General features: G+C 42.6%; 1 protein-coding gene across 4 annotated transcripts in view; it reads right to left on the reverse strand.

Annotated features, from left to right (window-relative positions):
• The window catches only part of FAM13C (family with sequence similarity 13 member C), a 247,065-nt gene that overhangs the window by 79,218 nt on the left and 154,795 nt on the right, over positions 1 to 13,052 (reverse strand). For all 4 annotated transcript variants that reach the window (XM_075072582.1, XM_075072581.1, XM_075072580.1 and 1 more), the window contains exon 8: positions 11,565 to 11,628. In XM_075072582.1, coding sequence (XP_074928683.1) covers positions 11,565 to 11,628 — 64 coding nt within the window. The remainder of the gene's footprint in view (positions 1 to 11,564; positions 11,629 to 13,052) is intronic.

Below are 13,052 nucleotides of genomic sequence, written 5' to 3' on the forward strand. Positions count from 1 at the left end.
AAACCCTGGAATTTTTGGATGGTGGCAGTGAGATCAAATCTGAGCTGGTAATTAAGCTTAGAGGGGTTCATGCTAGGCACCCAGATTTCTGGACGCTAAGGTCCAGATTTGGGAAAGATGCTTATGATATAAGTCCTCACTCTCCTCTGGTTCTTCCATTAGGGACAGTCAATATAATAAGTCAGAATTGATGTTTTGTCTTCCCAGCTTCTAATGCACTTCAAAAATGCTCAGCAGCATCCAGGTTGGTGGTTGGCAGGTATTGAAAAGGATTGTGATCTGAAACCACAGTGAACATTGAGTATATAAAACTTTTTTGTGACAGCCCATTTAAGGACAAGCAACTCCAGCTTAAAGGCACTATAGTTCTTGTCATTTTTCTCTGAGTGCCTTAACCTACAGCTTGTATACCACACACTCAGCCCCCCTTTACTTTTGACTCAGTACCGCATCTAGGCCATGGAGGCTCTTATCTCTGGTCACTATGAAAGGCAGACTAAAGTCACGATATGAAAGTACAGCTGGTGTCATTAACTGTAGTCTTAGCTCATCAAAGGCTTCTTGACAAGGCAGCATCGCACACAAAGTGTAGTTCTTGGTCATTCCCCTTCTTTCAGCCCAGTTGGCCCACTAGCTGATGTAGAAGTGCAGCAATGTGTGGAAATTTGGGGATGAACTGTCTGTAGTAGAGACAGGCCAGTTTTTCAATGGCTTGGTCTTCTCTTTGTCTACCTGGATGCTATCCGTCAACATCATATGGCCCAAGAATTTGACTTCCTCTTGCAGAAGGCAATACTTGCTAGGTTTCAGTTTCAAGTCATGCTCCTTCAAACGTGAAGATCAAATCCAGCTTTTCTATATGACTTTTGAAGTCTCTGGAGAACACAGTAATATCATTTAGACAAATCAACAAGGTGTCCAGAACGTAGTCTGCCACCACTCCCTCTGGTAGCCTCTGAAATGTAGCAGGCAGGTTGCACAAGCCAAATGGTAATCATGTCCACTCAAATAGCCTGAAAGGAGTCGGTACTGCAGTCTCTCCCCTATCTTGTGCCTCCACTGCTACTTAAAAAAATAGCCCAAAGTCAGAGCAAAGGTTGAGAACACTCTTGCATTTCCCAACACATCTACTGATTTCTCCGCACAGAGCAGTGGGTAGATGTCCTTGCATGTCACTTCATTCAGTTTCCTGAAATCACAACAAAACCACTCTGCCATCCTTTTTTATCATGATTACTGCAGGCAGTGCCCAGGCACTGTGGCTTTCCTTAAGAACACCTCGGAATATCAGATACCCGACATGCTTTTTAACCTCTTGAAACACTTGGGGAAATCTTCTCTGATATTTCTGCTGTATTGGGTTAGTGACCACCATGTGTATATGCATAACCAGGGTGGTATAACCAAAGTCTTGGTCATTGTCCACCATGTGTAGCACAATAAGCACTCACTGGCACAGTGCCTCCTGATGGTCAGTCTGGGAATTAGCTTGATCTCCAGCCTCAGAGCGCTTCCTGCTGTTCAGTGTCTCGCCTGGCTCAGGCCCTGTGTCCCTCCCAGATCCCGGTGCCCCTTACTCTGAGGTTCTGCCCACCCAGGAGAACCCCTCAACCCCCTATACCCCCCTTGCCTCAGTGGCTACTGCCACTCGTCATCTAGCCCCCTCTCACTGAGGCAAACTGCAGTCTGTAATGGCCACTCATCATTGACAAGGGGGTTGGACCAGCTGCCTCTGCCTATTCCCGGGCTGCACCTCTGCAGCCCCAGTACCTTCTTGGGCCTTTAACAAGGCCTCAGCCTTGGGAGTTGCCAAGCTGGAGCTCCCCAGCTCCTCTTGCCTTTCCTCAGCGCTGCTCTGTTTCCAGTACCCTGTGTTCCCAGGCAGCTATGTCCTTCCCACTCCAAAACTGGAGTGAGACTGACCCAGCTCCTCCCTTAGCCCTTATAACAGGGCCAGATGTGGTCTGATTGGGTGTGGCCATAGCTGTGGCTGCCTCCCCAATCAGCTATTAACCTTGTTTTCCAGGAGTGGGGTAACTGCCCTGCTACAGTCATCTTGGTCCTGGCCCTGGTTTTCCTGGCCGACCTCCGGAAGGTGGTTCTGGAGTTCTTTTGGCCAGGACTGCACTGGGTCTCTGCAGGGGTCCTCCACCTGCCCCTGGAGGAGGGAGGGCAGGGCCTGAAGTGCCTGCGCACTCAGGTCCACGTCTTCCGCCTCCAGGCCCTGCAGCGGCTTCTTTATGGTGCGGGTAGTCTGGTGTGGAGAGTACTGGCACATGCCTTCCTGTGCCGCTTCCGAGGGCTCCGATACGACCGGCAGCTCCTTTATCTCGATCTGAGGGGTCTTCCGCGAGACCTCTCTGGGCTGCCGGTCTTCTACCAGGACATCCTCTGGACCTGGAAGCTGTTCTCTGTGACCAGGTCCGTGCGGCCACCGAGGGAGCAGATCTCCTCGCAGAGCCCCTGCTACACAACCACCAGCTCTGTGTGCAGGTGACGGAGTCCCCCGCGGTGCACCAGAGGTTGGTCCTGGCAGAAGCTACCAGGGTCAGAGACCTCCTGGTTTACGACCAGGGAGACTGGCTGGATCCCCTGACGCTCGCTCGGCGTATGGGGCTCTCCAGACCTTGTACTCCCCAGCACGTACTGCAGGAAGTGAAGGCCATTTTGCCGCCCACTGCTCAGGCCTACCTCGACTGGGTCCTGCGAGAGGGCACGCCCTGCCCACCCTCCACCCCGGGCCCTCCGGACCTTTTCATCGGGCCCCTGCCCCGCGGACCCGACCGGCCCCCCTGCCCCTTCTCCGCAAGCCGGCTGCACGATCTGCAACCTGTCCGCTTCCAAACCACGCCAAGGAAACATCTCTACACGCTCATGCTCCCTCCCCAACACAAAGTGGCGGGACCTCCTGCCACCTCTCGAGGGTGAGGAGCCCCGGTGGGCCAGCCTATACTCTACCCTTGGTACTAAGCTTAAATAATTGCTCTCCCTCCCTAATATTAATCCCTCTGATATATTTATAAAGAGCAAGCATATCCCCCTCAACCTTCTTTTGGTTAGGCTAAACAAGCCAAGCTCTTTGAGTCTCCTTTCATAAGATAGGTTTTCCATTCCTCGGATCATCCTAGTAGCCCGTCTCTGAAGCTGTTCCAGTTTGAATTCATCCTTCTTAAACATGGGAGACCAGAACTGCACACAGTATTCCAGATGAGGTCTCACCAGTGCCTTATATAACTAACACCTCCTTATCTTTGCTGGAAATACCTCGCCTGATGCATCCTAAAACCGCATTAGCTTTTTTAACGGGCATATCGCATTGGCGGCTCATAGTCATCCTGTGATCAACCAATACTCCAAGGTCCTTCTCCTCCTCTGTTGCTTCCAACTGATGTGTCCCCAATTTATAACTAAAATTCTTATTATTAATCCCTAAATGCATGACCTTGCACTTTTCACTATTAAATTTTCATCCTATTACTATTACTCCAGTTTACAAGGTCATCCAGATCTTCCTGTATGATATCCCGGTCCTTCTCTGTGTTAGCAATACCTCCCAGCTTTGTGTCATCCGCAAACTTTATTAGCACATTCCCGCTTTTTGTGCCAAGGTCAGTAATAAAAAGGTTAAATAAGATTGGTCCCAAAACTGATCCTTGAGGAACTCCACTAGTAACCTCCTTCCAGCCTGACAGTTCACCCTTCAGTACGACCCGTTGTAGTCTCCCCTTTAACCAGTTCCTTATCCACCTTTCAATTTTCATATTGATCCCCATCTTTTCCAATTTAACTAATAATTCCCCATGTGGAACCGTGTCAAATGCCTTACTGAAATCGAGGTAAATTAGATCTACTGCATTTCCTTTGTCTAAATAATCTGTCACCTTCTCAAAGAAGGAGGAGATCAGGTTGGTTTGGCACGATCTACCTTTTGTAAAACCATGTTGTAATTTGTCCCAATTACCATTGACCTCAATGTCCTTAACTACTTTCTCCTTCAAAATTTTTTCCAAGACCTTACATACTACAGATGTCAAACTAACAGGCCTATAGTTACTCGGATCACTTTTTTCCCTTCCCTTTCTTAAAGATAGGAACTATGTTAGCAATTCTCCAGTCGTACGGTACAACCCCTGAGTTTACCGATTCATTAAAAATTCTTGCTAATGGGCTTGCAATTTCATGTGCCAGTTCCTTTAATATTCTTGGATGAAGATTATCTGGGCCTCCGATTTTGTCCCATTAAGCTGTTCAAGTTTGGCTTCTACCTCAGATGTGGTAATATCTACCTCCATATCCTCATTCCCATTTGTCATCCTTCCCTCATCCCTAAGCTCCTCATTAGCCTTATTAAAGACTGAGGCAAAGTACTTATTTAGATATTGGGCCATGCCTAGGTTATCCTTAACCTCCATTCCATCCTCAGTGTATAGCGGTCCCACTTCTTCTTTCTTTGTTTTCTTCTTATTTATATGGCTATAGAACCTTTTACTATTGGTTTTAATTCCCTTTGCAAGGTCCATCTCTACATGGCTTTTAGCCTTTCTCACTTTATCCCTACATGTTCTGACCTCACTAAGGTAGCTTTCCTTGCTAATCCCACCCATCTTCCACTCCTTGTAGGCTTTCTGCTTTTTCTTAATCACCTCTCTGAGATGCTTGCACATCCCTAGCTTGGTCTACAACTCCTGCCTATGGTTTTTTTCCCCTTTCTTGGGATGCAGGCTTCTGATAGTTTCTGCAGCTTCGACTTAAAGGAATTCCAGGCCTCCTCCACATTTAGATCCACAAGTTCTTCAGTCCAATCCACTTCCCTAACTAACTTCCTTAATTCTTTAACTTTAGCCCTTTTGAAGTCAAAAACCCTAGTCCCAGATCTATTTTTGTTTATCCTTCCATCTAGTTTGAACTGAATTAGCTTATGATCACTCGAACCAAGAAAGCCCCGTTAAAACCATATAAAGTTCTTTAAACATCTGAAGTTCCTTGCTTTGGCTGTTTCTGCCCCTACCAGCTGGCATTTCTGGCTGTGGCCTCTTTGCAGCTTTCTCCCAAGTCCATGTGACAGGTGGAAAGTGAGGTATCAGGTCCTAGTGCTCCCAGAGTGAATGTATGTGGGGGTCTCTCATGCACAGTTCTGGATTCAAGGGGTGCCAGGAGGAGGAGTTGTCCCAGCTGGGCCCCACCCACTCTACCCATCCCTCCAGTACTGCAGTCCCTGCTTTAGCTGCTTCTGGTCCTACCTGCAGCTATCTCAATATCTCTCACCAAAGTCTCATCAGCCTACGTGGCAACAGATTGGAGAGCCTTTCTGCAGTGCATAGGAGATGCACCTTGTGTGATCATCCCCTGTGCAGCCCTGTGTGGAATTTTAAGTGGTGGTGGAGAGAGTATTTTTCAAAATTACCCATAGCACTTATGGTAAGCGCCAATATAAAAGCAGTCACACAGACTACAATGCCTAATGTATTTTAGAAATGCTTATGCTGTAATTTACCAGCTGGTTTGCATTCAGCTGCTATAAATTATATTTTTCACCATCTGTGGAAGGTGGGTGGATGGTGGATTTTCACGACTGTGGAAAGGCTAAAAATAATTAACAACAAATACACTTATATAATTTTCTGAATATGCCTTGGATAACAACTTGTTACATGGATATCAGCATATATAATTCTAGTCAGTCTGATGTTACCAGAATGCTGCAGAGACTGAAATATCCCATTAATCTATCTGACCTTACCACCAACAAACTGAGTGCTCTGCTTGATCTAGTGTGCTAGAAATAGCAGCAATAATTTTGCAGCACAGGTGGCAGCAGGTAGTTGCCTGAGTACAAGCCTGCCTGACCACCTGGGTCTGAGCCAAGGTGGCTAGCCCATGACTCTTCCCATACCACAATGCCCACACTGCTATTTTAGCATGCTAGCTTGAGCAGAACTAGTGAGGGTCTTTTTACCTGGGCTGAGACGCACAGTAGCAGCTGCAGTGAGACTCACCCTTTGCTAAAGCGGTAATGAAAAGGTACTCAAGTATGTAAACATACTATAACAAGACAAACAAATTCTAGAGAAATAAATAGCAACATTTATTTCTGATCCAGGACTCCACCAATATCAATAGGCAGTCTTCCTCCTCCAGGATATGCCATCACGTAGTGCTCTGATCATGACACAGAAATTTTGACACAGCCTTTTTCTGCACCAGCTGCAAATAAGCCACTATTGCCCAATGTCCTGCTGGCGCAGCAGCTTTGGTTAGTGTTGATCCAGTTTCGGCTCCCATGGGACTGGCCCTGACCCTGGGAAAAGCTAGCTAAGGAAAAATTATAGCATAACCTTGATATAGTGAGCGTCTCAATATTTTATCTGGACTAAGTATAAGGATTTAGAATGTCCAAATCCTTATCTTTCTATTAGCAAGGCCCCAGAAAGGAAACAGACTCTCGATCTGTCCTAACTGAATGGACTGGATTTTTCTTTAGAGAGGTGTGTGTAGCTCTTTTATGCATCAAATCTCACTTGTCTCAGGGCAGGACAGTCTACTGGGTCAAAAAGGAGCTGCAGCCTTGGAAGAGGTATACTAGGCCAGCCCCTGACATTCTGCTCATACTTTTACACATCACCATCCTAGAGATATGAGTGTATCCTCAAATGCAATATTCAGATATGGAGTCCTCATCCTGAGCCCAGCTTCCAAGCCCTCACTCCTTTTCTTTTCTTTTCTTTTCTTTCCCAGTGTGAAAAGAGGCCACTGCTAGGCATAGCCAATAAGTCCCCATGGGTGGACCTCATGTGCCAAAAATAACATTTTATTTCTACCTATACATTTACAACCTCCACCAAAATGGACGCCCCCCCCCCCCCAGTTGTCTTACCATTAAAGAGTGGACTAGCTTTAGAGTTGTAGAACACATTCAAAAATCTACAGAAATCATTGAGGATTCAGAAGTAGAAGCAGAGTCATCAACATTTGTATTGATTAGAGACCAACATGATATCATGGACAAGGAGGCATAGCTCGTTAGTTAAAATTCTCTTTTTCACTAACCGTTAGGAGAACAGCCAGTTCCTAGAGAACTGACTATTTGCCAGATTTTTGTCTAGGCCAGTTGTTCTCAAACTAGGATCGCTGCTTGTTCAGGGAAAGCCCCTGGTGGGCTGGGCCAGTTTGTTTACCTGCCACATCTGCAGGTTCAGCCTATCGCAGCTTCCAGTGGCCGTGGTTCGCTGCTCCAGGACAATGGGAGCTGCAGGAAGTAGCGTGGGCCGAGAGAACCGCAGCCACTGGGAGCTGCGATCAGCCGAACCTGCGGATGCAGCTGGTAAACAAACCAGCCTGGACCGCCGGGGGCTTTCCCTGAACAAGTGGCAGCCCTAGTTTGAGAACCACTGGTCTAGGCTACTAAGAGAAAAAGGTTGGTCAGAGAAAAAAACAAAAATTAGATGTAGTCTTATACAGCTATAAAGAAAATTTAAATCACAAAGTGTGCTCCCCAACCTTAACAGTGTTTTGGTAAGATTATAAACTGAGAGTCACCTCCTTTTAAGACAAGTAAACTACACAGATTTACACCAGCTGAGGCTCTAGCTTCTAATACTTGGGACCTGATTCTGACCTCATACAGTTCTATACTAGTGCAACACCACAGATTTCAGTGCAACTATTCCTGATTTACTTTGATGTCAATGAAATAAGAATCTGACTCCATATAGTTTGACATGAATTTCTAACATAAGCTTCCTTGAAAGAAGACATGGCAACATTTAAAGTTATGCATTTTTAAACTTTCTTAAAGTCAGAATAAGAATATTTATGAGAAAATGTGCATGAATATAGATCTTTACTTTAAACATATTTTGGAAAGCTCACTGTATGGTCACCTTAATAAGAGTTTGTGTTTTACAAGTTTGAGAAAACAGTAATTAATATCCTCTGTAAGGCACAGTTTATTCAGCCTTTAGCATCCTTTCAAAGCAATTAACAATTCAAACGAATGGGGTGAGCACCAATTAATTCCATTTCAGTGTCACAGGAAAAAAGTAAAAGCTTCATTAACCCAGATCAAAGAAAAAATTCTTGACTACTTGTATTAATCTGAAAATAGATTATTACAGTTCAGAACTTTCAAAAACGAGGAAATTTTCAGAATGCATTAAAGTGACGGAAAATAGAAATGATACATGATGGCATTTCTAGGTAGTAATTGCCCTTCTATGTGGAACCTACTGACAATGATCAAACACAACGAGATCTGCACTTTGATTATATCATGGTACGGAGGAACTGTGAGGTTGTAGAAGGTCTACAGTGACACAAAAGTGACTTTATCCTAGTATGACATGTCTATTTACATCTTAGTTTCCCCTCTTCCCCCATTTCTGAAAATGTGCTCAAAGCCTCTAGCTTCATGTACGAACTACCAAAACTCTTCTATATATTCTTTAGTTAAAATGCCAATTAAAAAATAAATCACCCTTGACTTTCCCCACTCCAAAAAATCCTACCACCGCCAAACACTCCATTAATGTTTCCTTCAAACTGCCAGTTCAGGAAAGGTCTGTGAAAATACTATGTACTATGGGCTAGTTCAGCAAACTCAGGTTCAGTTCTTCTCCATGCCTTTGAAAAGCAAATTCAACAGCCCCTCATTGAGAACATCCTTCCCCGAACATCCAGTTGAACAGATGTACGAACTGTCAACTTAACCATCCCTGATGGTCCAAACAGCTGGATTGGACAATGGAAGACAGGCTGCATCTGGGACAAACATCCCAAACCATAAAGGATTTGATGGATCAGTATTAACCCCTTAAACTACACACAGCCTCAAGCACTGTTGTGAAGGAGGCAAAGACAGCCTGCTTCTCCTCTGCCACAGAGATCACAAAGCCACGCTCCCCTGAGAACTTGCTGGACCATAAATGTTTTTATAAGCTACAGAAATTCTCACTGTGATGAATTATATTTCACAGAGAAGATCACTTGCATCTAGAATGGAGTCTCGGAATACTAAGAACAAGCACTGAACTGAACTGAAAAAACACCACCATCACAACACAACTTGGCCCATTCACATACGTAGAAGTCATGGAAGACTAGAGAAACCACCTATGTCTCTGGACCCCTGCCCTATGTACCTGGGAAAATAAAGTAGAGAAGTATTGTTTTTTGAAGAGCGAGATCTACTAACCGCCCTAATATTCACCATTACTATTAAGTTAGTCTGAAGCCCTGTGAACCTCATTGTTACTGGATACCCAGACAGCTCCAGAGCCACAAAGCAGCCAGTCAGTCAAAGAAAAGACACAGGAAAAAGAGAAGAGAGGTGGAAAATGCTGGGACAGAGCATGAACCCTTCATCTGGTCTGTCCTTTCTTGGTTTAGAAGGCAAATGGGGAGAATGGAAAATAACCAAAACCTCCAACTGGTATTCTCTGGACAGGGGTGTCTCAGGCCTCCCTGTCACATAATGATTAGCCCCATATTCCCCAAAAGGCCATGCTCTGTCCCGCTCCAAATATACAGCCTGTGGGGGAGGTAGGGGTTTCCCTTGCATCTGGATTATTTTTAAATAACAGATTTGTGTTTAATTTCTGATGGACTTTTCAGATTTGTAAAATTGTCTGGGGCAAAAAGCTTGATAAGCCACTCTTTCAACCTTGAAAAATCCTTTAAAGTAATTAATATAGAAAAGAACTGCATTAGAATTAACTTGTTTGATTTCTGTACTGCAAGAAAATTAAAAATGGCATTAGAACACTATAACCTCCCCCACCCTTTATTAATCTCAAATCACAGTTCCAGCTAAAAATAAACTAGAATGTTTTCAATACATATTCCCAGCAAAACAACAACAGAGAGCTGCAGTATCTGTTTTGGCAGTTTGTGTGTCTTAAGGCTTATGACATTTTAAATGCAGAATTTCCTTTATGTGGAACAAACCAGTAGTAATAAGATACATAAAGACCTGCACTGTGCTTCTATAATGCCATGGGTGAGCTGTGAGGAGGCAGAATGCCTTCAGTGACCCAAGGAATGAATTTACCTTGGTATGACACATGCCCACTTGGGTTTGCATTAGTCCTGAAATATATTTTAGAGAAGTCTAATTTAATTTTACTCTGATTATGTTACCCTGGCCCATCCCTCTATTATTACCAATAAACATGAACCATATTAACATTATGTTTTAATTGTTTCTATTTATTATCTTTATTGCATGTTTATCAGAACATTTGAGGTATGTTCTGCGTGGATTTTAAGTTCTGTTATTTTAATTGTGGAAGTTTCACTGGTTTCTGCAGCTGAGCGGTCAGAAGAACTAACAATTTATTGAGGTATATTTCTCATGCGCTTTACATCCTGGCACCAGACTACCACATAACATTTCCACATGCCTCTCTTCCTATGGCTGGACATGGATGGTGTCTTCTTATTTATATTATAATTTTTAATATTGATCTGAGCTATGGTGACATCAGCACACAGAAAAGGACTCAGAGTAATGAACTGATTACATGTGAATTCCCTTAGGAGGACAGATGCTGGTTTTCTATTAATGCGTGTCAAGGCCCTATTAATAGGCATGGATGTTCTCTGGCTCATTGTGGTAACAGTCTTCTTTCATGGCCTGACAGTGACCCCCTTCCCTCATCTTCCTCCCCCTTTTCTGTCTTTGTTGCCTTATTCTACATCTTATAAAATATAGTCTCTTGTTCAGAACTTTGCAGAGTGTAACAGGCCTTTACACTAGGATGAGCTCTCCTTCATTTGTGAAGCTGCACTGTAAGGTTACCCATTTCCTAGGTCAATTGCACACTTGTATTTTGGCTTCCAATATGCTGACTCAATTGTTTGAGTTTGACAAAAGACTGCCCATTGTTTGATACACAGTATGAGCTTGCTGTCACATAAAGAGCTTCTCTGTGTTGTATTCTTTGACAGCCATGGCAAAACTAACTATTATTTCAGCAGTCACAAATATGTGCAATTCCTTTTGTTTTCATTTCTTCCTTTTCTCTCCCACCATCTGCTCCTCTGATCGCTGGATAAATGCACTTCATGCATCAATCTTTTTTCATCTTGCCTTGTGGCATTTCCTGACTACTTTGTCCCCTCCCACAGCTATTTCTTCAGGTTTTAATATAGCCTTACTTTTTAAATAAAATGGAAGTGTTGTTCCAGTGCATTTCAGTTGTGATGTGAGACCAAACAAAACTATAGCAACTTAAGATCTCTCTCAGTATTGCTAACACCAATCACTTAGAAATCATAATTCAGACACTAGAAATCATAAGTTTGGCTTAAAATCATGAGATTTTGAAAAAAATGGGTTCTTTTTATTTGCCTTCTGGTTTTTGAGTCCTTAGGGTACTCCCTTGGGTGACATTTTCAAATGTTTCTCTGCCAACCTGAAAGCTAGAAACTTACTTTTTAAAAAAATGAAAGCCAAAATTCTTATGTGATCACATGATTCCAGGAGCAAGGGTTTTATGTTAAATGTCAAATATAGTGTGAGTTTACCAACTCTGCATTTCTACAGTCAAAGTTCTGGTTAAACTTACCTCATTTAAATTCTGCAGTTGTTCAGTAGGTTCTTTTGGTGAAAGAAATGCGCACTGATCTATTCTATAATAGAAAAATAGAAAAATTCCATTGAACACTGCATTTTTCTCTATTGTAAATATTTCAGACTTTGTAGATTTGAATTTACATTATAGCAGTTATGCTGTTGTTTCTGTGATAAGATCATACAATATTGTATTGAAAAGAAATAAAATTTCCTATGAAATTTACCTCAGGATTATATATCACTTTGAGGGAGGGATAGCTCAGTGGTTTGAGCATTAGCCTCTTAAATCCAGGGTTGTGAGTTCAATCCTTGAGGTAGCCATTTGTGGATCTGGGGATTGGTCCTGCTTTGAGCAGGGGGTTGGACTAGATGACGTCCCTTCCAACCCAATATTCTATGAAATCAAACTCATTTAAACACACAATGAAGGGAAATACTGTTCAGAGTAATAGTGATTTTATTTGGAGTCACTTCTGATGTATTTATACCACAAATGCAGTCCTAAAAACTATCACAGTTACTAATTGGGAGGAAAAAAACAAAACCCAAAACACTCTAAAGATCTGGGATCATTCCTTCAAAGAATGGGTCCACAATAGGGACCCTGTCTGGTGACCAAACCATGAGCAGCAGGCAGCAAACCACTTATGGATATGCTTAACTTTAAACATGATTAGCCTTCTTTATTTCAATGGGACTACTCACATGCTTAAAGTTAGGCCAAAGTTTAAGTATTTTGCTGGGTCAGAGCCATAAAAGATAAATCTTTCCAGACTAACTTGATTATTATTAGGGCTGTCAAGTAATTAAAAAAATTACTTGCAATTAATTGTGTGATTAAATCGCACTGTTTAACAATAATAGAATACCACTTATTTCAATATTTTGGATGTTTTCTACAGTTTCAAATATATTGATTTCAATTACAACACAGAATACAAAGTGTACACTGCTCACTTTATATTCATTTTTTATTTCAAGTACTTGCACTGTAAAAAACAAAAGAAATAGTATTTTTCAAATCATCTAATATAAGTACTGTAGTGCAATCTCCTTATTATGAAAATTGAACTTACAAATGTAGAATTATGTACAAAAAATAACTGCATTCAAAAACAAAACAATGCAAAGCTTTAGAGCCTACAAGTTAACACAGTCTTACTTCTTGTTCAGCCAATTGCTCAGACAAACAAGTCTGTTTACATTTGCAGGAAATAATGCTGCCCGCTTCTTGTTTACAATGTCACCTGAAAAGGAGAATAGGCATTCTCATGGCACTGTTGTAGCCGGTATCGCAAGATATTTACATGCCAGATGCACTAAAGATTCATATGTCCCTTCAAGGTTCAACCACCATTGCAAGGAACATGCATCCATGCTGATGATGGGTTCTGCTCAATAACAATCCAAAGCAGCGTTCATTTTCATTATCTGAGTCAAATGCCACTAGCAGAAGGTTGATTTTTTTTTTTTTTTTTTT

This window comes from Chelonoidis abingdonii, chromosome 15 (genome assembly GCF_003597395.2).
Source record: "Chelonoidis abingdonii isolate Lonesome George chromosome 15, CheloAbing_2.0, whole genome shotgun sequence".
Taxonomy (NCBI): Eukaryota; Metazoa; Chordata; order Testudines; family Testudinidae; genus Chelonoidis; species Chelonoidis abingdonii.